This window comes from Pituophis catenifer, unplaced genomic scaffold (genome assembly GCF_029215685.1).
Source record: "Pituophis catenifer annectens isolate HBS135680 unplaced genomic scaffold, rPitCat1.0.hap2 SCAF_2, whole genome shotgun sequence".
In the NCBI taxonomy this organism is placed as follows: domain Eukaryota; kingdom Metazoa; phylum Chordata; class Lepidosauria; order Squamata; family Colubridae; genus Pituophis; species Pituophis catenifer.
In genome coordinates, this window is record NW_027256882.1 from 128,892,686 (window position 1) to 128,918,711 (window position 26,026).

General features: G+C 35.7%; 2 protein-coding genes across 5 annotated transcripts; one reads left to right on the forward strand and one right to left on the reverse strand.

The window, feature by feature from the left end:
• On the forward strand, positions 1 to 7,205 carry CYBC1 (cytochrome b-245 chaperone 1). The gene is made up of 7 exons (XM_070937509.1): positions 1 to 76; positions 371 to 503; positions 1,357 to 1,398; positions 2,096 to 2,169; positions 2,690 to 2,786; positions 5,719 to 5,863; positions 6,920 to 7,205. The coding sequence occupies exons 2-7, from the start codon at positions 419 to 421 to the stop codon at positions 7,044 to 7,046; spliced, it is 570 nt and encodes a 189-aa protein (XP_070793610.1). The 5' UTR covers positions 1 to 76; positions 371 to 418; the 3' UTR covers positions 7,047 to 7,205.
• On the reverse strand, positions 5,077 to 26,010 carry HEXD (hexosaminidase D). Of its 4 annotated transcripts, XM_070937507.1 has the most exons (15): positions 25,970 to 26,010; positions 23,403 to 23,532; positions 21,240 to 21,349; positions 20,626 to 20,713; positions 20,288 to 20,452; positions 18,659 to 18,842; positions 17,198 to 17,269; positions 15,937 to 16,132; positions 15,361 to 15,443; positions 13,885 to 13,963; positions 11,790 to 11,891; positions 11,430 to 11,519; positions 9,954 to 10,191; positions 6,827 to 6,989; positions 5,077 to 5,745 (listed from the first exon to the last, which is right to left on the reverse strand). In XM_070937507.1, exons 2-13 carry the CDS (start codon positions 23,481 to 23,483, stop codon positions 10,023 to 10,025), a joined length of 1,419 nt encoding a protein of 472 aa, XP_070793608.1. In that variant the 5' UTR covers positions 23,484 to 23,532; positions 25,970 to 26,010; the 3' UTR covers positions 5,077 to 5,745; positions 6,827 to 6,989; positions 9,954 to 10,022. The 4 variants fall into 4 exon arrangements, with proteins under 4 accessions (XP_070793608.1, XP_070793605.1, XP_070793609.1 ...); XM_070937504.1 differs by lacking the exon at positions 25,970 to 26,010 and having other exon boundaries at positions 23,403 to 23,615; XM_070937508.1 differs by lacking the exons at positions 21,240 to 21,349; positions 25,970 to 26,010 and having other exon boundaries at positions 23,403 to 23,464.
• Between the last annotated feature and the right edge of the window lie 16 nt (positions 26,011 to 26,026).

Here is a 26,026-nt window from a genome sequence, read left to right on the forward strand (position 1 = left end):
TGGACCGTTTCGTCTATTCAGGATTGTACTACTTAGAATGGATTGCTGGCGGTGCAGGGAAGGGAGAAGGGAGGAAGTAAACCATTCGTCCTTACTTCCCGTTTGCTAATTGCACCCTTAAATATTAAAATATATTTTATTATATTAAATATTAAAATAATATAACGAAGTTTATCCATTTGCTGTTGGTTTGGAGAGTGGAAAACGAGAGCTTTGGTGTTGTTCATATTGGGGGGAGGGAATGCATTTGGTTCGGATAGCGGAAAATGCTGGAAAGGTGGACAATTGTATGGGGGGGACAGTTCCTGCCAAACTGCAGTTTGCTTGAAAACAACAGCTTACGTTGGTTTCCTGCCTTGTTGTTCTTTAGGTTTTGTGAGTGCTTTGTGGCACTGTAGCTTCCTATCCGCTGCCAAAGATGTATATGCAGGTCGAAAGTCATTCAAACACACGCCTTCACTTGAAGAGATCCCCGGGCATCAGATCTTGGTCTATCCTTGTAGGTAAGCCTGTTTCTCCCAAATTTCTAAAATAAAACTCAAATGACATGTCCATTAAAAAAAAAAAAAGAGTGTCAATTTTGACAATTTTTTGCTGTCTCTTCAGGGCTGGAGATTGCAGCAAATACTGTATAAGAACAAGACTGCTTGTTCCCATATTCTAGGCAATGATTTGAATATATGGATGGATTTGAATATATGGATGGATTTTGCATGTTGATTGTAATCAGAATTTTGACTTTCAAGTCGTTGACCTGGGATGTATTTATTGAGAGTATCCCTCAGTTATTCTAATACAACTTCTACAGAATCATTCTATTATTGCAAACAGTTATCTGAGTTGATTCAGGAAGTCCTTACTGTATAATTCAACAAGATAATAGTTGGCACTATGCTATTTCTAACTGTCCTTTCATTACTATATGTTAATCCTTTGCAAAATCCTCTTAACTCAGCAGAGAAAATAGTGGGAGAATCAGGTCAGAGAGAATTTTAATGTTTTTTTCTTCTAGAACAGGTGTAATAAAGATTTCACTACTCTCTGAAATATTACAATGGATCAGATATATTATCAAATTGATGGAAGTGGGCAAATTCTGAAAGTGATGGTTATATTTTATGCTAACTAGCTCTAAAGTACCAGATACACAATTTCCAGGGTGTTTTTAAGATAAACAGACATTGTATTGAGTTCAAGAAACTAGCTAGAATCAGATTTTGTAAAAAGATTCTTTGGAAGTTAATCTTTAAAAGGCCTCTAAGTGCAAACATTACCTTGTATTTTTATACAGTTTAATTAGATATTTAAATAGCAGAATTAAATTGCAAATTAATTCCTCTCTTTTTTTCTCTATAGGGATATCCTCCATTGGCATAGCTGCTGCTTATTATAGTGAAGGTAAATCCACTAGAAAAGTTTAGTTATTTGTTAATATATTTTTTTAAAAAACACGCTCACATTTCTCTCTGCCATTCTTTAAATTCATTATGTTCTGATTTGTGCTGTGCCTTATCTAGTGGGCTCAAGAGGAATTAGTTGCAGTTCTGAACTCTGTAGTGTATATATTTCCATTTTTCCTAGACACCTCACAAGGAAGAGAGGAAGTGTGAAACTATTAAGAAATGTTGATTCAATGAACAGCCGCCCCCCCTTATGTAGAATGACTAATTTTCTAATAAAAATATAAGAGGCAAAATGGCCAATTTTTTGTTAGTGCAGTAGCAAGTGTTGATGGTGTCTTGGCCTTCCTCTTCTCTCTTACATGGTAGCTCACAGTATTTGCTTCAATAGGCTCTGCACGAGTTTCTCCACTGTCTTCTTTTAGTTCTGTATATTGCCAGTTTTAAACATTATTACCAGTTGGAATGTATCAGTTTCTATCATTTTTGTATTAACATTTTGTGAGCTGTTGAAAGCATTTGTAATTAACACTAGCTGGCCTTAAATTAGCCTTTACTTCTATTCACTCTCCTTTTAGTTTTGATGTGATTGTTAATTTTTTTATCTTCAGTCACATTTTAATGCCTACAAATAATTTAAACAAAGTGTAAATTAGAAATGTATTCATAATTTGAAATATTATTTTGTTATTCAGATACCCTGGGATGGAAACTCTTTTATCTTGTTGGCTGTCTCTTTGTAGCTGCACAAAACCTAGAAGAGTGGGAAGTAAGTACTGTAATGTCTTACAAAAAAAGTTAGTTTTATTGGCCAGATAATAAATTGGGGAAAGACAAAATATTCAATTATGGAATGTGTTGAATCCAGAATAGATTTTTCTCAAACTTTTCTGATCAAAAAACTACTTTGGTTTGGAAATTTCAGTTGTTCTGGAAGTGATTCAACAAATTAGAAAGGTTTGTTTCAGAGTCAAAACAAGTAAGAAATAGCTCATTCCAAAATTGGAACAACCCAGTTTGAGATTCAGACTTTAAATTTTTTCTGAAACTGAGAGATAAAGAGTTTGATGGGAAATATGAAATTCTAGATTTTACTTTTTAAGGAGAATCTGAGACTAAATTTATTTACATGATCCAGAGGTTTGGAGTAATAGTCATTGTATATTGACTCTTTTAATTATTGACATTGTTACAGAAAAGAATGTTTATACTTGTCTGACAACTATGATTATTTTCTTCTCATCCAATAAATGGCTTCATAAGATGATTTATTTATTTATTTCACACAGGAAGCTATATTTGAGAAAGATGCAGGAAAGGTTTACTTAAAGTCATTCAGCCTTTACAAAAAGCTGTTGACCTTTTCAAGAGCTGGCCACGAACAAGGTAAAGCAACATGTGCATGCTGTACAGAAAGAAGTAAGATGTTTACTTCACCCTGACATATGTAGTTTAGTTTATTGTCATTGCGCATGGTACAACGAAATTAAATGCCATCTTCAGTGTACATTATAACTATAAAAATAAAAACACATAAATCCTTTACATTCTTTATAATTGAAATTGAAAACCCAATATTGCACTATACTGTAGAATTCAGTATGGTTATTACCCTGGGATAGAAGCTGTTTTTCAGCCTATTTGTCCTTGTTTTTATTATCCTGTACCGTCTGCCAGATGGTAATAGTTCCAAAAAAGGGTGCCCAGGATGAGATGGATGTTTAAGAATGTTTTGAACTTTCTTAAGGCAGTGGGAGCTATAGAGCTCTTCCAAAGAGGGGAGAGGGCAACCAATGATTCTCTGGGCAATGATGTTGACCCTCTGGAGTGCTGTCCTATCTGCCACTGTGCAATCGGCAAACCATATACAGATGCAGTAAATTAAAATGCTCTCTATGATGCAGCAGTAGAAGGTCACCAGCAGTTTTTCATTCAGTTGTTTCCTGAGAAGTCTCAGGTAGTATAAACTCTGCTGGGCCCTTTTGACCAGTGCTGCAATGTGAGTGCCCCAGGTCAGGTCCTCTTTTATGATAACACCCAGAAACTTAAAACTGGCCACTTGCTCCACTTGGTCTCTATTGATAAGCAAGGGCTGGATGTCTGATCTATTCCTTATATAGTCCACTATAAGCTCCTTGGTCTTACTTGTGTTAAAGACCAAGTTATTGTCTCCACACCATGAAAGCAACCATTCCACCTCAACTCAATAGGCAGACTCATCCTCCCCCCCACCCCCGGAGATTTATTTATTTATTTATTGGTTGGATTTATATGCCGCCCTTCTCCGGAGACTCAGGGCGGCTTACAATGCGTTAAGCAATAGCCTTCATACTTTTGTATATACCTGCTTAGTAGGGCTTTCAGCCACTCCAAGCGGTGTTCTTTTTTATACAAAGTCAGCTTATTGCCCCCACAATCTGGGTCCTCATTTTACCTACCTCGAAAGGATGGAAGGCTGAGTCAACCTTGAGCCTGGCGAGATTTGAACTTGCAGTAATTGCAGGCAGCTGGTGCTACTTAACAGCACTTTGTCTGCTGCGCCACCAAGGCTCTTTAACATCCATTCCCACCACTGTTGTATCATCTGCAAATTTAGTAATAGTATTACTAGCGGGCCTAGAAATGCAGTCATGCACATAAAGAGTATATGTTGTGATAACAGTATAGAGTAAGGGACTCAACATGCAATCCTGTGGTGTACCAGTGCTAAGAATAAGGGCTGAAGAGATACGATTACCTAATCTGACCCTCTGAGAGCGGCCAGACAGTGTACACATTGTAGTAAGGTATATTTAGCTGTGATCATAATGATTCTTTAACCTGCTTGCTTAGGCAGATTAACGTTTTGCCTCTGCAAAAACCTGAAGAAAATGACAATTTCTTCAGAACCCTGCAGAGGCCAAATCCATGTTGCTACAAATTTCTGTTCAATGTTGTCTTTGGTTTTGAGAATAAATATTTTTGTTTTCACAATAACTAGTAGGTTGATTGTTTCCAATGGTTGCTGAGACTTCAGAGTTAGAGTTTTGCAACTTCTATTCATTTTGTCCTTACATGATGCGGCAGCACTTGGATCACCTTGGTTGATTTTGAAAAAAAACTTAGCAGAATTAGATCAAGTTAGTACTTCAAAGGGGATCCCTAGGAAACATTACAGTTATCAGCTACATGAGAATGTAAAAGAAACATCCTAGAAGGCACTATCCTTGTAAATACCCGTAATTCAACTCTACTTGAAACCATTTTTTATTTTATGCTGTAATTGCAAGAATACCAGAATGGTTGGACAATGAACAAGTAAACTTCTCCATTTTCCACCAAGAGTTTGCTTATAGCGACTAAGACCATATTTGCTTCATATTCCATTAATCTGCGCACAAGAAAGCAGTACAATTTTACGATGCAACAGTGTAGATTGATTTATCATAGGATTTTGAAGATACATATTTAATTCTTTAAAACACAGAATTCGCTGTGTAACAGTTGAAAGTGGACAACTCTTTCATACTGTTTGAAAAGTTGTCAGCAAATCCTCGTCTTAAATCTCTAAAAAAACCATACACTCATCTTTCCTAAAAAATAAGTATTAACATCAAAATGACATGTCTGTAAGCTAGTAATCATTTTGTTATGAAAGGGCAACTAAGAAACTTGCTTTTGTTCATGTTGAAAATACCAAGGCACTTCCTGGTTGAAAGGATTAGCTGGTGACATCACTATTGACTGGGGAATGTCCAGATAGAAGTTCCTTTCATATCCCATTAATGTGGCCACCAAAATGGTACCTATCTATCTACTTGCGATTGCATGTTTTTAACTGCTAGGTCAGTAGGAGCTGGAGTGAATGATGGGAGCTCATCCCTTCATACAGCAGCACTCTGGTGAACATGGGCTTGCTACCCTCCAATCCAGCATCCTAATCACATAGCCACCACACTCTTCACTACACAAACTAAATTTATGATTAGCGTTTGAGAGATTCTTGGAGTCTGTTGTTTTTTAAAAAAATTCACTACATGAATGATGAACTCCATTCTTGCCTTGAAATGTACAAATCATCATTCAAAAGTGCTGGGAGGAGAAACCTAAATTGCAGGAGGGAAAAAAGAGCTCATGCTAGTATTTTCTAAAGAAGAATTCATAAAGTCTCCTATCTAGGGTCGATGCTTGTTAGCTCTGTTGGCCCTAAAATTAATAGGAGGCAGTTGAGGGCATGCAAGGAGATCCAGATAGTTTTTACTACTTTTTTGTGTGAATTGTACGTAGCATTGCTTGACATTATTTTACTAACAATTCAGTGTTTGCTCCTTGCAAATAGTGGTTGTTCCGTTGGATGAAATACAGGCTGTGAATGTAGAAGAAGAGAAGGTTCGTTACTTTGGGAAGGGGTACGTAATTGTACTGCGATTTGGCACTGGATTTTCACACCCTCTAACACAGAATGCAGTGATGGGCTGCAGAAGGTATGTATGAACTTTCTCCTTTGTCATTATTTGGAGTATCTTAGGAGGTATCATTTAACCTGAGATTGGCAATCACATTTTCAACAACCCAATTGTCCTTTTGTTACTATTGTTCTTTTCAAATTCTTCGGTTGTGCATTAACTTACATTTTCCAGTTAAAGTTATAAAGTTATAGTAATAGCAATAGTACTTAGACTTATATTCCACTTCCCAGTGCTTTTCAGCTCCCTCTAAGCGGTTTCAGAGTCAGCCTATTGACCCAATCTGGGTCCTCATTTATGACCTCAGAAGGATGGAAGACTGAGTCAGCCTTGAGCAGGTCAGGATCAAACTCGTGAAACGAGCAGTGAGTTAGCTTGCAGTACTGCATTCTAACCATTGTGCCACCACGGCTCATTTAAAGTTATGGCATTTTCATGACTGCAATCTATTCCAGAATGAATTTAAATGTATTTTAATTTGAAATTTTGAAGTGTAGATGTCAGAAATGTTAACCTTTCTCTTCTCCAATTAAAATGAGTTTAGGTTTTTAATTATATCTGTTATAGAACATATAGCTGATTTTTAAGGCCCTTTTTAAAAATGTTATATACATCTTCAGAAGAAATAAAGCTACACATTTATTGTAATGAAAGTGTTTTAACAATTTTTCCATACATTCTATGTATCTTGTTTCCTGTCAGTTAGCCATTAGATCAGTAGGTTAGCAGGAAAGGCATAGTGCTTCAGGTAAATTAATGTAATACTTCTTAATTATATATCACGAAGTGAATTGGCATTTGAAAACCCTTAAAATTAATTAATTTTGTTTAAATATTTTTTTATCAGACTGAAACTTAATTTAAGTTAACATTATAACCCTGTTATAAAAGTTAACATTAAAACCCTGTGATATTCTTTCAGACAGACATGGGAACAATAAAGGCCAGAGATTTTGCTATATGTTTTAGTAAACATTTTACCTTTACTAGATGGATGCAGTTTCATACTTTTGTGACCAGCTCAAGTAGGCATTGGATTCATTAAATCTTGCCTATTATTTTTTTCTTCCTCAGTGATGTTGAGGCTGTGGCCAACGTCATTGTTGGTTTCCTTGAACTGAACGAGTTACAGATTGATGAAGGCCTTGAAACGAGTAGTGGAACAGATGTTAGTGACGAAGATCAAGCAAAGGACAAATAGTTACATGAACTCTGATATGTGGAAACCAAACATTTTCTGAATGGTATAAAACTTGAATGTTACATTCTTAAGTTCTAGAAACAACGTTTTAATTGTTAACTTCCTGTGTATAATGTTAAGCATAGAGATTTGCAACAATCAGAAAGGAATTTAAAAGTCTTCCATATTTTCTAGAGCCTAGACCTATGGATCTTTTAACCGAAAGATTTTCAGATGGGGATACCATTTGGACATAATTTAGATGATTACCTAATTCCTGATAAGTCTTGAACCTATTTCTTTCCCCTTCTGCACTCCTTGTGATTATTTTAAATTTCAATAAAATCCTCCAGCGAGAGTATCATGAGGCCATAGACTTCGAATGTGGGGCGTGCTATTTCTCAACAACTGCACTTCTCTAGGAGGAGCAATGTAAAAGCTTTTGCTTCAGAGCAAACCAGTTTGGCACTACACCCAGATTCTGGGTTGTTGTTTTTTTCCTAAACAAAAGGGAAAGAACATTCAGAAAGCAGGTACAACCCCAGAGAAGACCCACCTGCAAGTCATTACCAGTTGGCAAGCCATAGACATGTTACATAGCGCAGAAACTCTTCTAATTGTCTTAGCAATTAAGATCTGTAATTACACATAGAATTTGTCCTGATCCCAGGTTGTTTTAAACAAAACTTGACTTCTGCTTGTAGTTAATTGGCAGGCTGTAAACTTGTGGTTACCAGTCTGTGATCAACGGTAGTTAAGTTCTCCCTATCTAAAAAAGGACATAAATGGGATTCCAATCAAAGGCTAGCTCTCTAATCACGGCCCACAGAGGTGATACGAGTCTGTAAGGGTAAACTATAATAAATAGTGACTATAATAAATTCTTAAAGGTAAAGAGCTGAAATTGATTGTTTTGAATGCAGCTTTTCAAAAAGATGCATCTTTGGCTTGTTCCTTTGCGGTACATTACTGTTAGCTTTTCCACAGGAACCACATTTGATATTGCATCCTTAAAATTGATAAGCACAAAGAAAGTTTGTATGTGTGTGCACATGCTTGTGTGTTTGTTTTCAACTCATGATTCACATTATTATATCCATTTTTCTAATATTAGTTTGATGGCGATTATATTTTCTACTGGGCCAAGTACCAATAATGTCTTTGTTAAATTTACTGCAGTTCAAAGGAAACATCCAGTCTAATAGATAATTCAATGATGGATTTTTATTTTAAAAATGGGGAAAATAGTATATGTCAGATATTCCTGTTTAGAGGGTTTTTTTTAAAAAAAAAGAAAAAAAATATCAAAAAGGCTTATCCAGTATATTTTATTAAACTAAAAAGTCGTTAGGGTCATTGGTTTCCAGATATAAAAAGTAAATACCTCCCATTCTAGAAATTCTCAAAATATATTGATTGTCTTGACAATTATTACTTTAGTCATTTTCTAAGTGTCTTAGAGTAGAACCTTGTTGAACAATAATTGTCAAAAGGACATTTTTGTTCAGATATGTCGGGTTTTTTGAAAAGTGTTAAGATGTTAATTGGAAAGTGGATGTGCTTTATAAAGTGGTTTTTCAGTTGTATAATTTAAAAATTATTGCACTGTTTCATACTCAGTATTAATATTTCTTGTCAGATATTCAAATACTATTGTAACATTTTAATGCTTCCTTTTTAAAACAACTTGCTTTTAAAAAAATAACAATGGTTTAAGAAAAGTTATAAACTCCATTCTATATTTGTTTCCTGGCAATAGGGCATTAGAAAGTAAAAGTTTTTTCTTGCATAATTAAGCAATAGAACTGTGTCTACAAATGTATGCATTTTTAAAAACTGGACAAAAATTCGCTGAAATTGATACAGTAGAAGAAATATCCATCTAAATGAGATTATAATTAGAACATTAAAATAAATGATTCTATATCAAATTGAATTTAACAGACTTGTGTCTTTGAGATGGTCAGAGAACCTGAGCTGCATAAGGAAATTTAGGCACCTGTTCTGGTACATGGAATCTAATGCTCACTGCTCATCTCAGAACTTATTACAGATGGTTATTTGGGGTCAATATTAAGATATTCTATTGGAAGCAATCTGACAACTTCTTGGAAATGTGATTGGTATCTCTGACTAGGATAAGACAGGCACTCTTTTATATAATTCTGAAAAAAGTCTTAAGTTCAACATTTATTTATAAACATTTGGGTTGTAAACTAATCTTAGCCAGGCAGTTTGATTTATTGGAAAATACTATTTAATTAAAGTTCTTGCCTGGATGAACCTTAATATTTAAAATGGAAAGGTGCCTATCTGAAGTTAAAAGTAGAGTTGCTTTAACAAAATTGCATATTTTTCCTGTATTAAATATCTGGCAGAGGAACAGTTGGTGCTTTAATAGCTGAAATCACTATATGTTCAAATGCACAGCTTCAAGAAATTGTGTAACAAATGCAAGATTACTTATCAATTTATAAACAGACTTAGTTAAATGGAAGAGATTCTCTTGCGTGCTTTCTCTCACACATTACAATCTCGTGTAAAGTCCTGTTAATTTGTACAAGCCCATTTTTAAATTGTCTGTATGCTAATCCTCACTTGTTTTTATGAATTCCTTAAAATTTTTGATTGCATGAAGATAATCCGCTTGCTATATCCTGAATGTCCCACCACTGTTTAATTAGAAGTTCCTAACTATTGTAGTACTTTGAGAAAAAAAACTTAACTTTTCTCACACTTCAGAGGAAATATTTTAAGCATACTAATAATATTTATTTAAAGTGTCTGCATGATTTTTAAATTTGGAAATTTTACAGTGTATACCTTTCCACCAAATATGTAGAAGCATGATAGAAAGAAGACTCATATCTCTTATAACCTCAGACTTTCATCATAATGCCAAGTGTATTAAAATTCATCTGGACATACCCTATTATTTATTTGCTTGATTCTAGCTGAAAGTTGAGTTTCCAATTAGCAAAGTCATGTATCAAAATGCTAAGACAGTTCCTGTACTGCACAGTTCAGATCATCTACTGTTCCTTGAAGTCTTTGAAGGCTTGGTTGGACATTTTCTTCTATCCATTCTTCTATAGCAGTGCTGTAGAAGATCTTTTTCATGGCTGTTTGCAATTCTTCTGTTAGAACAGTCCATTTGGTCAGAAGCCTAAGCAAAAAAAGTGATGCCATATGTTAAATAAAATACCTTGTGCTACAAAGAAGATGCACATAGGAGAAGATGCAAGAGGAGTATGATGTGGCAGAAGTATTCATTCTCTAGTTGATAGTCAGCATTAAATAGGACATTAAAACATTACTTTCCCCATTACTTTTCAATTCAATGTGTTCCCTTCTTATTTAAGCTTCCTTCTTGTCAACTCTATTTCTTCAATTATGCAACCTTGTTCTCCTTTGTACTGTGCAAGATTTGCTGATCTCTATTTCTCTCTACCTGGCTCTAAAGAGCCTGTTGAGCGTTACTGCAGTCAATATAGATAATACTGCCTTGAGGGCCCAACAATCTGATTAAATACAATCTATTTCACCATGTTTCCCATCTCTGAAGTCACTCATGTTTCTAATTTTTGTATAATCCTATTTTCTCTCCTGTGTATTCAAGATTCTGAGATCTGAAGAGATTCTGCTTCTCAGCCTGTTTCTTTCTTCAGATCCTATGTGTTTCTTTCTCCACAATTCAATTTCTTTTATCATTTTCTGACACCTAATATCCAGTTCCATTTCATATTTTTAGTTATGTCTCAGCCCATCCTTCTACTAATTCTCGTCTCTAGATATTAACATTTCTGCCTAGCTAAATTCACCTTTCACGTCCCATGAACGACCAGTACTTTGTCAACGTTCTTTTTTAAAGCCTTTTAAGCTGGCAATTTAAATTTCCACAAATAATTCATGATTTCCAACAGTCCTGTAGTTTGAGGAAATTCAAAAATAGGGGATAGATATATTTGTTTTTATTCATCTCTCTGCTTTTAAGTGTGTTACTTATTTGATACATACACATACAACCACATACAAGTGAATCAGTGAATAATTTACTTTTATTAATAAGGTAATAAGGGAAATATTTTGCTATTTCTGAATTTGATTAAGTTATAGACTGTCAGCTGACCAAAATTTACAATAACATACATAACTATATCTGAGCTGATGCACCGAAATCAATGAGATATATCTGTTATGACTAATAATGTAAGTTCCATTAATTATGGCTCTAAACCAGATTGAATGTGGTTTGAATCCATAAAGAACATCACTTAAGTCTCAGCCTACAGGACTGCCTGTATTGATGGGTTTGAACAAGAGTGTAGACTTATAGCCATCTGTCTGTCCCAAATTAAGCTTTAAAAATGCAGACTTTGAGTGAGATCACAGATCTTGAATTACCTTATGGCATCTGGCTGAAAGTGATGAATCATTATAGGATGGATCTTCTTTCTTTTTCTGTGGTAGGGACTAAACCAACCTGTAACATATCTAAAAATTCAGACTGATATGAATGAACAAAAACAATGAGTTGAGAGACATCACATAAGTCCATTTATTCTATTTAAAATTTAGAAGGCATTTATTCAGGACCATTTAACACAATATTGATACTCTTTAAATGCCATGTAACCATGATGTATTTATTGGGTAATTTAATACATAACAAAATGATACTGTATTTTATACAAATGCAAATTAAATTATATATAAGAATATCTAAGAATCAACTTTTTTTTTGGGGGGGGGATAATTTCTCACCTGTTATTTTCCAAAAGTTCATCTACTGAAGATTTGAGGTAAAACGCAATTTGAGTCACAAATGAGAGAATTTCATTTCCTGGGAAAGTCCCTGTGATATCACTGTTCAAAAAGAGAATCTGCATCAGCTTTCATAATAAGTGGCTAGAAAAAAACATTTTATTCATTGTAAGTGACTAAATATTATATTGTTCATTTGATTGTGAATTACTCTGGACAGCCTTTTTAAAAGGGAATTTTTTAAAAAAATATTAATAAAATTTATTTATTTATTTATTTTATTATATTTATATACTGCCCTTCTCCCGAAGGACTCAGGGTGGTGAACAGCCATAATAAAACAATATACAAGACAAATTTAAAAACCATATTAAAATAATTCAATTTTGGCCAAATTTAAAATTCCCATTCTAAAATCCTTATAAAACCATATTAAAACCCATATTTAAAACCCAATTAAAATTATTGTCCCATCAGACCGGCTTGTTGGAATAACAGGGTCTTCAGTGCACGACAGAAGGCATGGAGGTCGGGGATCCTTCGTATATCCGGGGGCAATTCGTTCCATAGGGCAGGAGCCCCCACAGAGAAGGCTTTCTCTCTGGGAGTCGCCAGTCGACATTGTTTGGCCGATGGCACGCTGAGGAGGCCCTCTCTGTGGGAGCGTATCGGTCGGTAGGAGGCAATCAGTGGCAGCAGGCGGTCCTGTAAATATCCAGGCCCTAAGCCATGGAGCGCTTTAAAGGTGGTAACCAACACCTTGAAACGCACCCGGAAGACCACCGGGAGCCACTGCAGCTCGCGCAAGAGAGGTGTTACATGGGAGCGACGAGTCGCCCCCATTATCACTCGCGCAGCCGCATTCTGGACCAGTTGGAGCCTCCGGGTGCTTCTCAAAGGGAGCCCCATGTAGAGAGCATTACAATAGTCCAGACGGGAATATTGGGAAAGAATGAGCTTCCTGATCATTTAGGCCTTTATGGATGATGCCTGAACCCTATTCAGGTACCTATTAAATGAGGGAAGAGGATAAGCCTTGGTCTTCTCTAATCAGTAGAAAGATCAATCTACTGCAGGAAAAAAATGTATAGTTGTTGACTTCCTCACAATAAAGAACTTCAATAACAAAAATCTCACTTGGCACAGATGTCCTTGCCATATTTGCTTATGTCTCTCTTAATAAGATGTCATTAGTATATTAGATGTCATTAGATGTCATTAGAGGAAGAATGAATGAGTGCTAAATGAGTTGTTAAAGCAGAAATGGATGGCAGTTTTCTATCCAATGACAATGAACAGATTTTATCAAATCTTCAGAAATGGAAGACATATCTTTGTCTTCCTGCTGGCTTCCTCACTGATATGGAAAGTCAGCAGGAAAGGTCACAAATTATATTCACATGACCATGGGTACAGCAATGGTTGGAAATTCAAGCCAGTTGCTGAGTGCCCAGATCACAGTCAAATGACCATGGGAATGCTGTAATGGACAAAATTACAAGGACCCATGGTCAGTACCATTTGTTCAGCACTATTATATCTTTGAATGGTTACTACACAAATTAACATAACTCAAGGACTACCTGTAATTTAATTAACCTTGATTGGATTGCTAAATATTTAAGACAAGGATGTCAACTTGTGGTCTTATACCTCCTTTTTCAATGGCCTCACTATCCCTCCAAGATATTATTATCCTTGGAAATCCCTTCCATGTAAGTTAAAAAATGTATTATGCAGCTTTGCTTACTTCTAATTTAGGAGAAAGGATGTGCAAAACTCACTAACTTGATAATGGAATGTTTCAGAGAAATCTGGAACATCTCCCCTTCAAACTATGCCATTTTGGGTGTGGTTCAACAGTTTTATGAGTTGTGATATCTCAAACCACTTCTGCTTTTGGAGGATTACTTCCAGAAAGAGCTGAACTGTTCCTGAAATGCCACAGTAAAGGGATTTTGGCACAATTTTAAGGCAAAACAAAATGTTGTAATTCTCTAATGTTGCACTCTGAAATCCTTATTTTGAAGATGAGTAGGAGTAGATTTAATTTGTAATAATAATTCAATAATAATGAAAAACTTGGTACTTTTACCTCATGAAGCTGTCTATTTCCAAATGGGAGAGCCCCAGTAATTTTTCTACATCTTCTCTCACTTTTTCTGAATAGCCACCTTAAAGATCCAAAGAAGAGCTTTTTTAAGCATAAAATTTGGAAAAGGAAACAAAATTGAATAATTATCTTGTACAGCAATTTATTACAATAGTAATGGAAAGTTGAGGAATGCCAAAAATGTGTCATTAGTGTTCAGACATGCTCCTGCTACCTCATTTCATGTTGGTGATAATTGCAGTAAAGGTCCTGTTCAGATGTTCCTCAGTTATATCAGTTCTCTGGATACACCTTGCCCATCCCGCTCCTGTTGCTGAAAAGATGTTGATCCTATAAACACTTTTAACATGTGGCATCTGTAATCTCCTTCAGATTATATCTGTCTCTGAAGTTCTAAATAAATATGTAAATAGCTTAAAATTATCTGATAATCTTTTCTATTTGATGCCATATAGGGAATATCTAAGATAGGGCTAAAATATTTAAGGGAACTAAGGGAGTTACAAACCACTTTATCACTGCCTCAAGTTCCTGTTTGTTATCTCACATATTGATATAAAACAATTAGCCATATAAAGTACTAAATGTAGTGAAAGAACACAGCTACCTATTATAACTTAAAACCTAAAAAAAATATGGGTTAAATTAGATGTGAAAAAGGTATTTCAAAGGAATCCAGATTTTTTGATATTAGTAATCCCAAAATTTCCTTGCAATGCTGGCATGGTTTAATCTTGTGAGTTATTGGAATTTTTGGGAACAATATTTTAATACACGTATCATTCCAAAAATGTGGAAATTTACTGTTTTTAGGAAATTTGGTTATCAGGCATGAGGAACTGTTAAGAGCCTTATTTTGAGATATTAGAAAAGCAATACTATTCTGAATAGTAAGTACTGGAGTCAAGATGTGTAATGTATCTATTTTTGAAAAAGCATTCTACTAGTAAAAAAATTTTCTATTGGCACATATTTCAAGACATTTTACAAGGTTTTTTTATTTGAAATGTTGATACATTGTTTAAAACTTGATACAGACGGTATGCCTAGATTGTTCATAATTTTTGTTGTTTATTGTGTTTTTATTTTTGCTTATTTTTGTATTTTTTATAGTTTGTTGGCGTATTTTTTTTTTTTAGTTTTGAGTGTATGCTTTATTAAACTTGTAATAAAATATTTTTTGTGTTTTTATTGTGATGCTGTTAAATGGCTGTGAGAATAACTTTGGGAGACAGGAGGAACACAGAGGAAATAGAGTGAAGGGACTCTTCCTAGTTCTCTTTAAAATAAAAGCAGAGAGGGGAGAAGTGTTATTAGACTTGCAAGATTCTGTTACTATAATGTTACAATAAAGTTAGTGTTAGTACTCATGGTTGTGAGTTCTTGTTTGGATTACCTCAAAGAACTGATAGATCCTAAGCATGTGTTTAACTGACTGAAGAAAGAACCATACTGTACCATTCTTTAATGCTTGGAGACATATGGCTAAGGATGGAATTCCCACAGGCAGAAGTTCACACAAAACGGAGAAGTGATCATACCTAAAGAAGAAAATGCAGGCCTAGTGAGGCAGTATAGCAGTAGCACTTCAGATTGCAAGAACTTTAGGAAAACACACTTCTTCAGTTAACACAAGTAACACATCTGAATGTGCTTTTCCAGTGTGTCTGAACACCTTTATGTAATACAATTATTAGGAGATGCAATATGAAAGGAAATCTTGGGTCTTAGGAAATCTGGAACTAAGGATAGTTGTGAAAATGATACAAACAGAAGATGCCAAAGAAGTTTGGACTCAGTTGGAGACAATCATTAAATTAAATGGAGAAAGTGGAAATTTTGTCTCAAGTCCCAACACAATAATCTCAACACGATCAGGAATTTAAAGCTTTTTTTTTTTAAACTAGGACTTCATAATTATGTATGATAATTTAATATGAAAAATTGGCCCAAACCAATTTTAAGAATGCTCTTCCAATTTTCAATATACTAATAATGCTATAATGTCTACTGATCTGTATACCATGTAGTTACCTTTGCCAGCCAGTCAGAGTGATTCCTCTTATGATACCAGCAGGACAGCTCTTAGCCACTTTCAGCCATTGCTCGTGGTTTTTAAGATGATGTCCAATGAGTGTCAAGCACTGGTTTACTCCAGTGGCTCCTTTAAAGGCACTAGCAAACCAGAATTTTGAGAAGTTACACTTCTGGTACTTTTCAATGAGATTGGCTGCATAAAAAAGAGACAGCAATGACACGGGTTGCATGAACTATTAAAAGGCAAGGGAAAATTTATGGGCAAAATTTATGAAAAATTTGGGGTGTTAAGGCCCTGTTCTTACAGCTGATTTGCAACAAGTACAAACCTAAATTCAGATTAGTAATAAAGTATTAAAAGATAGTGATTCTATGGCTCTGTCTACAGAGCTGATAAACTCAGTTAAAATGTAGGATCTGAATTTGCCTAATATTAACTTCTTTTTTCAAAAACATACCTCTAAACACTACTACTTATGATTATGATTATTATTTCACCTAGGTAATAATTTTAAAACTTTTGAAATGAGTGGGACTTTCCCACAGAGATTCTTTTCTTTGCACTGATAGGTTTATTATTAAAACATGCCTACTTTCTCTTTCCAATATCTTTTTAAGAATAATTGCACAAATTGTACCTGTTGAAATGAAACTGTAAAAAAGACTTAGAAGCAAAGAGCTAATTATTTCTTTACTTTAACATATGTCAACAAATGAAATAAGCTTTCATTTCTTGCTTATATATCTTGTCCATGAGAATAATTGTAAATTTTGTTAAGATGATAGAATGGATGTGGTTCATACATGCTAAGCCATACAGTCCATTGGTTTAGCACACTATGCAAATTCAGACTGTCAGACCTTAATCAAAATCTGTAATCATGACTCGATCCATATCTTATCCCAATCAAATAAATGGCTAGCTTATAATTAGAAGCCATTAATCTTTTGGGAAAAGAGCAAAAAGGGCAGAAACACCAGCAAATGGGTTGTTTCTGTAGCAATATTTCTGCTGCTTCCACCTTGGTTTAATTCTAGATGATGTGTATGTTTCTGTGTGAGCAAAAGGGGACTGTTGCTAAACAAGCATATTCTGGCAACATCCAATGACCTTCCTGCCTAAATGGAGATTTAATCCCAATTTTAGCGTAACATACTATCTGCTGAATGCAGGGCTTTGGGAAGCTGTATTTACTCTGATCATCAGGACTGTGTGTTTTAGTTACATTTTTTCAAGTGAAAACATCCAAGTACAAACCTTTAGTCTCCACCTCAAGATCAGGAGAATAATCCCAAATCATCAGCTCTATCAGTTGTGCTAACCCAGAATCTGGAAAGAAGCAGAAATGTAAATGATTGTGAAGATCAAACCTTTGTGATGTTTGCTCTCTGTTTTGTATGAACAATTCTTCTTTCTGTAATTTAGAAAACAGATTCTGAAAAGAAAGTTCCTGCCTCTCTCAGAATGGATTAATAAAGCCAGGAATAAAGTGATTTTAGCAAAACAAGGGATTTTAGCATGCAGTCGTGAAATAGTGGAAGATATGGTGATTTAACAATGTTTTTCCTTTCTTACTGTTTCAAATTATTTTAATTTTATACCAGTTCTGGATAATTATGGAGAATGTGGAGGTATACGTCAAATTCTTGGTCCCAACCCCAAAAATGGTTTGTGAGGGCAAAACTGAAGAAGATACAATCCTCCGGCAATTTCTCAGTTCTGTATCAAATCAGAACTTCATTTACCGCTAATTCAACAGTATCTTTAGTATTATTCCAATTCATTTCTTTAAGGTATTTCTACATTTTGAAATCATTTCCTATTATTTGAAGCAGGAGCATTTATATAGTTTTGGGATTTTTATTTTTAAACTGTTTTTCCCTGTTCACAATAGACATCCTTGTCAGTGCTAATTATAATAATTATAAGTTTAAATGCCTTAATTGTGTATTTTTTGTGTGTATGTCTTTAGTGTTCCCAAAAGAACTTCACTTCAAACAGTTTAGCAATCTGACTTTATCCATCTTTTTAAAAAATTACTAGGTTCAAGTGTTTACTTTTTTTTATGATGTTCAGACTCCAAAATAGTTGGTAGAAATAGTTACTAAACAAACATACTTTTTGTATGAAAAATGCAAAAGGCTTTTCCAAATGGTCAAAGAGTTTCATTATGCATTTAGAATAACTATCTCCACTATGAAAAGAAAGAAAGGAAATTTTCCTTTATAGTTATTATAATTGGTCTTTCTTCTGCAAAAGTACCTCAAAATCCTTGAGAGATTATGGGATTATAATGCTTATATTCCCAATACGGTGCACAAAAGGAGGTTTGGTTGATATTTGTGTGCCCACTGGCTCGTTTTCAAGCAACACAATTACCAAATGTCCATACAGTATGGTTTTTAAACAGCTAATCTTACCCAAATGCATGTTCCTTCCTGCTCAATTTAGCTATAGATACTAGCCATAATTTATTTATGACTATTTCATACAGATAATTTCAAAAGGAGATAGTGTGTGTGAGAGACCCCAAACAAATACAGGTAGGAGATCTGGTAGTCAGGCTATTCTGGTCAGCAGGGACTTTCATATTAAGCAAGCCTAATGGCTTATTATTTAGTGCAAATGTGACTAATGAAAAGTGACCTCTCAGAAATCATTGAGTTTGCTCCAATATTCCAAAACTGCAGCTGGAATTCTCCTGAACTGACTACCTACCTCTCAGAGTTTCTTTGCTCGTTTTCCTCAGCATGTCATCCCACACAATTGGTTTCACTGCGGGATGGGTTGAGACTACATGACTGGCCACTGCTTTCATATGGGCTAGGCACAACTTTTCAATAGTATTTTCTTCTTGCTGCAGCCATTCCTTGGATTCTTCTCCTTCACCAAGGTAATACACCTGAAGATATAAAATCAAAATTTTTGTTCAGTGATATTTTTTCTTTAGGGTACCTTCTATATTGCTATGTCATTTGGAAACAGGCTTTCCCAAATGATCAAAGAGCTGCTTTTCGCATTCAGAATGATTATCTTTACCATGAAAAGAAAGAAGGGAAAATTTCATTTATTACTGCTATTCCTTCTGTCAGGTCATGTTAAAATGGACTAATGAATGTGAAAACCAGCAAAACCCAAAATTCTACATCTGAAAAATTGATGTGGACAAGGCAGAAATCAAAAGAAATCTGGTTTTAACACACACCTCAAGTATAAAATTATTGTACTATTTTGCACTAACAGCAGGCAATCAACCACTCTGTGTGGGTTCATTCTTGTCAGAAATAAAGATTCTAATTTAGCAAAGCCGCATCTGGGAATCTTTAGCCATGTCACAGTGAGGAGTCAGGCTCAACTTTTAAGTGTTTAGAGATCTGTGATTTCCCTCACTGAGAAACCTGACAAAATCCTGCAGGCATTATTAATTGTATCCCAATGTTTATGAAATAGTAAAGTTAAACTATACTGTGTTGTTTATAAGAAAATATCTCATGATATCAGATTGCAGATAGTAGCAAGGATGGATAGGCAGAATTGTTATTATTAATCTAAGTATAGGTGTGCACATGATGGAAAATACATTTTCTTGCAAATATGAAATAAACCATGAAATTACTCTGGGTGTTGACTGAAACAAAATCCAATGGAATTATGTTGTTTTACAGGGTGACTAGAACAATGTTAGTGTGTCGTCTCATCTCTCTGCATGGACTTTGTGATGACCTGCTTGTCCATCTTTGTACTGTCTCCCCTTTCCTTTTTCCTTTCAGCTACCTCTACTGCCAATGTCCCAATTTGGCCTATTCCACCAGCCTACGCTTTCCTTGAGCTGTTGCTCACTTTTCCACTGACCCCACCCCCACTTGTGCTCAGAAAAACACGTTTTAGTCAGTATCTAGAACAAAGCAGCTTTTGTGTTTTGTGTAGACCAAAACAACTGAAACACAGATATTTTGTTTCAGGAAAGCAGCTAACTGAAATATATGTTTTTTGTGTTTTCAACCTTGTCTTGCAAGGAGGTTTCCTAAACTTCCTTGCACCAGGGTACAATCAAAGTAACAGAAAAGTTAATGCAAGTGGCTAAAATAAAAGATACAAAAGTGTAAGTTTTGATGCATAACAAAAGCTGATCAGAATGATCCTAGGGAAGTTGGCATGAAGGGAAACATTAAAATAGCCTCAAGTAGCCCCAGGGCAAGATAGGCGACAAATAAATTTAACAAATAAATAATTTAACCAAAAAAAAAAATCCTACAAGGAAACATATTAATGTGCCGAACGGCTATGACCACTGCTAAATGGCCCTGTCTTCCCTGATCAAATTCAGCTCATGTTTCCAAGCATTACCTCATCACAGCCAATGTGAAACCATCGGAGATCGTCATGTAATGCCATTACTTGCTCTATCATTGCAATAACCAATTTCAAGGAATCCTCTTTATGGGGGTTCACTGTGTTGGGGAACATTGCCACTTCCCGGAGGTGGCAGAATTCTTTGTGCTTCAAAACAAACTGCAGGGGAAGCAAGAACCAGAGGCAATAATCCATAAACCAAAGCAAATCCAGAAAATTGCATACCTACAAATGCAAGTCTGTTTAAGTAAACCTATCAATAAAACAACTCAGAATTGCAAAAAATAAAACAAACAGTGGTGAATCGTCCCTAACTAGGAGCTGGCACTTACCTCCATATGTCCAAACGTCTGTATTAAGGGGATAACTTCTAAATCATGCGACTTTGCCAGCTTTAAAATCTCTTTAACCTCAGCGGGACTAGAAGGAGAGACATTTATTAATAAATTATACATTTAATGCCAGTTTTTTTTTGTTTAGAATTCCATCTTACATGGATGTGTTTCCTTTGCATAGTGGACAGATTGCATCTACTTTATATGTCCATACCTGCAGCAAATTTAAACTAAATATTAAATACTCTAGTTCAGGGCTGTCAAACTCCCTGCCCATGGACCAGATGTGTCATGCGCTGCCTACGCCCATGCCCGGTTTAGCGAAGGGGAAAAAAGTCCCAATACGTCTTGTGATGCCTCCGTGATGTCAGTTTGACACCCCTGCTCTAGATTCTAAACCACTACCCAGTACAGAGCAAAGAGAAGACATTAGCACTAAATGGAATTGGTTTTGTGGGATATTTAAAAAGTTGTTTGCCCCTCAGTAGTAAATTTATATCAGTTCCAATTACTTGGTACAGCTCTATAAAATCTGAATTTCAGAGAGACAAGAGAACCAGAGACTATGTCTCAATGTTGGCTCTTCTGAGATGACCACCTGGCTAACATACCTGTATGCATCATTTGCTCGGAGTGGCTTCAGTTCTCCATCATAAGGGTACATATCCTCATATTCAAGGAGAATACCATTTGCACCCAGGACATTGAGCAATGGGAAGATCTGTTGGTTGCATAAAACATCTCAAATCTCTAGTCAATGGTGAATTGCTACATTTAATTTTATAAGAAAACAATGGCCTTAGAAAATGCCTCCCGGATATATTGATCCCTAGCCTTAGATCTTGTGAGATAGCATTTTAAACTTTTTTTCCCTGTTTAAAAAATAGACAAACATAGAGCGGAATCTACTTCAGTATTCTCCTTTCTTATAGAGAAACTATAAACTGTATGCATACAATATGCATGCATACGGCCTGGCCTGAATAGGTTTTATGGATTAGTTTTTAATTGTATAGCTTGGGGTTTTAAATTGGGAGGCTGATTAATTTAATTTATTTTTAGTTATCTTAACTTTTATATTGTATGTTATTTTAATTTTCGGCTGTTCACCGCCCTGAGTCCCTTCGGGGAGAAGGGCGGTATATAAATTCAATAAATAATAATAATAATAATAATAATTAATAATAATAATAATAATAATAATAATAATAATAATAATAATAATAATAATAATAATACAGTACAAAATTGGGGAAGAATCAGCTTTCTTCTCTCAAAATGCTAGAACCCAGGTTCATAGATTTCAAGTGAATGTGGGAGATTCAGAACAACTAATAGGAACAACACATAGCACGTATTTAATGGATGCAATGGAAAGATGATGGCTGGAAAATATGATCTCAAGGTAGGAGGGATTAGATAAATTCACAGAAGATAATGGCTAATAGTCATGATGGTTACATAATACAGGCAGTCCTTGATTTATGACCATTTGCTCAGTGACTGTTCAAAGTTATGACAGATCTCTCTGGGGATTACTTATAAACCAGATACCCAGTTCTGACGGTCATCCCGCCCAGAGGTGGGTTTCAGCAGGTTCTGACCAGTTCTGGAGAACCGGTAGCGGAAATTTTGAGTAGTTTGGAGAACTGGTAAATACCACCTCTATCTGGCCCCACCCCCATCTATTCTCTGCCTCCCGAGTCCCAGCTGATCGGGAGGAAATGGGGATTTTGCAGTAACCTTTCCCTGGAATGGGATGGGAATTGAGATTTTATAGTATCTTTCCCCTGCCACGCCCACCAAGCCACGCCATGCCCACCAAGCCACGCCCACAGAACCGGTAGTAAAAATTTTTGAAACCCATCACTGATCCCACCGTATTACTTCACTGGACTTCAAGAGCTCAGCAACTGGAATGCATTTATGGCCATTTGCAATCTCATAACATTTGAAAATGTTATAAAACATTTGACCACATTCTATAACATATTTTGCCAAAAACTGGCATTTATTTCAGGTTTTTGGCAAAACCACGTCCACAGCAAACTACCGTTTCCCCCCAAATAAGACATCCCCTGATAATAAGGCCAATCGGGCTTTTGAGGGCATGGCAATAAGGCCAAGCACTTTTTTCAGGGTTCAAAAAAATAGAAGACAGGGTCTTATTTTCAGGGAAACACGGTATTGATTTGCTTAATGATTGCAGCATTCACTTAGTGATCACAGCCGAAAAATCTGGTTAGTCACATGGTTGACTCACGTTACAACTGTTGTGAAGTACAGCATGATGGGCAGGCCCCACTACGATCATAACTCAAGGATTATTGTACTACCAGCATTCGAGACAATAAATCGCTGGGGAAAACAGGTGGGAAATGCTCCTATGCTGCCAGAGACATTTACTTATTTAGTGTGGTACTAGAAATATGGCTAGCCTAATTCAGCACAACCCTTGAGTTCTTCCTGATGTCACATTTCAAAGCCAGTTATAGCTGATTTAGAAGCCATTATTTCTAAAGTATTATTTTCCAGGCCATTGTTCTTCTTAATTGCAGAGTTAACTGAATTGTAGTAGCACTGCAGCTACTCTATACAAAATAGATATAGGAATGTTACTGTAATTGATTGACTGATTGATTACATTTATCTGCCACCAGACTCCTATTGAACTCTCCTCAGCAATTATAGAATTTATAGATTGAAGACTACTTTTTTGAGCTGGGTGGAGCTAGAAATCAGTTCCCCGATTATACACATAAAGACTGTGTTACCTCTGCCAGGTATGAGACTCTGGGTGGAGCCCCCTTGAGATCCAGATGCACCAGGTGCAATTCAAATGGAGATGAAACCATCGTTATATTTTGTTCTGTCTTTGTTGTCAGCGGTACACCACATGATATACTGGAAAAGAGCAGTAGCATTACCACTTGCCTCATTTGCCCCATCATTAAATAGGATAATAGAAAATTGCTACAAAACAACATTTTTTGAGTCTTTATTCTTACAGGAGGGCACAATGTTAAAATAAGCAACACTCATATTTTCTTCATGGCTTTTACAAAGCAAATACCATAGATGACCATCCTATTATATAAGTGGAAGCAAACTTTCAATTACTTAACCCTTACAACATGGGTCAGAAAAAAAAAGTTAAATTAAACCTTGGATCTTCAGTATATATGGTCTGAGTCTTATTGTTGACAATTGCTAACTTTTTGTTTTCTTTTAAAAACCTTATAATATTTTATGCCTCTGAATCTCTACCTGCATTCTTTTTTCAGTAATGGTTTGGGAGAAGCCTGATGCTAGTAGCCTGAGAGTGTTATCACACTGATTATCCTGCCTCATAATTACAGGGTCATTTAGTTACATAAAGCTCTTCACTCCAAGGATGATGTTTGTTCCTATAAGAGACTGATGTTTTGAAGCTGTCCTTTCTGAAAGATATAGTTCAACCTCCTGTTATATGCCTAACTTTCCCACATACAGGTAGTCCTCAACTTACAACAGTTCATTTAGTGACTTCAAAGCTCCAATGGCACTGAAAAAAAATATTTATGGCCATTTTTCACACTTATGACTATGGCAGCATTCCCATGGTCACATAATCAACATTCAGACGCTTGGCAACTGACTCATTTTTAAGACAGTTGCAGTGTCCCGGGATCATTTGATCCCCTTTTGCAAACTTCTGATAAGCAAAGTCAATGTTAAACCAGAGTCACTTAACAACTGTATTACTAACTTATCACCTGCAGTGATTAACTTAGCTTGATTAACTAAATAACTGTGTCAAGAAAAGTCATAAAAAGGGGAAAACTCACTTGACAGATGTCTCACTTAATAACAGAATTTTTGGGCCTAATTGTAGTCATAAGTCAAGAACTATCTGTATTCCTATTTCCTTCTCATCTTCAATCCATAAGCCTCATTCATCTCAAAGAGCAAATTTGTCACTTAGGTCAGTATAGGATGATATAAATTTTCCATTAAGACTGAAATGTCTGTGCATGTTTCTTTGAAAAAAGCCACATCACGTTCAGAGAGTCTTCTCTCCAAGTAAAGGTTGCTGCCTTATAGCTTAATTTTATTTATTAGCATTCCGTGAAAGTTTAAATGTTACTGAGCCACTTTATAATAATTTAGCAGAAAATAGATATTAGGGAAACAGTTGCACTAGTATTTTAAAATCTGACATATTGCTAAATCTAAAAGCTTCACGACATTTTACAATATACAGCTGTCAATAAAGGAGGATATTTGACATAGTAAACTGCTTTATGGCAAATTCAGAATATTAATAGCTCAGCATGTCAACTCAAAGTCTCTTCTGAGTTAAAATCCTGGTGACTTCACAGACACATTCATATAATTTTTTGTAGCATTATTGACCTAGTTTGCTATGAACTTTTTCTAGGGTGTTTTCAAATTCCCAAGCCTAATGTTTCTTTATGGTCTCCCATTCAAGCACTTAATGTTTTGAGAACCAGTCAAGAACCTGGCCATGAACAAAAGGCTCAACATATCTGGAAGGTACCACGTTAACTGAACTAGCTTGCTGTTCTCTCAGCCCTATCTAGAGATGCCAGGGCTGCAACCTGAGATCTTCTGCATGCAAAGTGTATCATATACCCTGCAGTTATATAATATGCAATGCATGCCAAATTATTGGGACATATTGGGGGAAAATCCTATTTAATAAATCCATTTCTGCATGCTTTAGAACATATTTACATTCATTTATTTATTAGATTTACAAGCCATCCAATGCCAGAATGACTCTGGGCAACTTACCTTTAAAATAGAAAAACAATTAAAGAAAAAGCCTAAACATCCAGACCATCTGCACATCAAACGCTTCCCACAAGGCCTAGGAGAATAACCACATTCTGAAGACTTTCTACAACGACTTAAGGATCTTTAGAAGTTGTTAAAAATTAAGAGCAGGTCACAAATGGGAATAATAAATACAACAATAAATTTATCCCCGAGGACGTCACACGTTACCCGTGTTAAGGTAACAGCGTGAAATGGGTATATTTTACAGAATTGCAGCTGGTGACTTTCAATTCTGAGACAGCTGCAACTCGGACTAGCCAAACCTCCCACGCCCTTCTCCAAGTGCAAACTGGCGTCCTGAATTCAGTCCCTTCGCAGGGTCCCATCTCCTTACAGACAAAACAGCAGAAGGCACAGGAAAAATAACCAGAGTAAATGCAACCTCTTAGATATATTGTTAATGGCTCAAGCCCCACCCCCTACCCTGAGATCGCTCTCTCTCTTTTTTTTTTTTAAGCTCTGCACCTGCTTCCGAGTAACCTTATCGCAGCGGACGCACCTCTCCAGCAACTGCTCACCTTTCCACCTCGTCTGGCTTGTGTTCGGCTACTCTAGG

Coding starts and splice junctions, on each gene's coding strand:
- CYBC1 (XM_070937509.1), top strand. CDS start 419: ATGTATATGCAGGTCGAAAGTCATTCAAACACACGCCTTCACTTGAAG. Junction 1,399..2,095: donor TGCTGCTTATTATAGTGAAG/GTAAATCCACTA, acceptor TTTGTTATTCAG/ATACCCTGGGATGGAAACTC. Junction 2,787..5,718: donor AAGAGCTGGCCACGAACAAG/GTAAAGCAACAT, acceptor CCTTGCAAATAG/TGGTTGTTCCGTTGGATGAA.
- HEXD (XM_070937504.1), bottom strand. CDS start 23,615: ATGTTGTTTTGTAGCAATTTTCTATTATCCTATTTAATGATGGGGCAA. Junction 20,453..20,625: donor AGACGTTTGGACATATGGAG/GTAAGTGCCAGC, acceptor CTTCCCCTGCAG/TTTGTTTTGAAGCACAAAGA. Junction 13,964..15,360: donor TCTCCAAGCATTAAAGAATG/GTACAGTATGGT, acceptor TGGATCTTTAAG/GTGGCTATTCAGAAAAAGTG.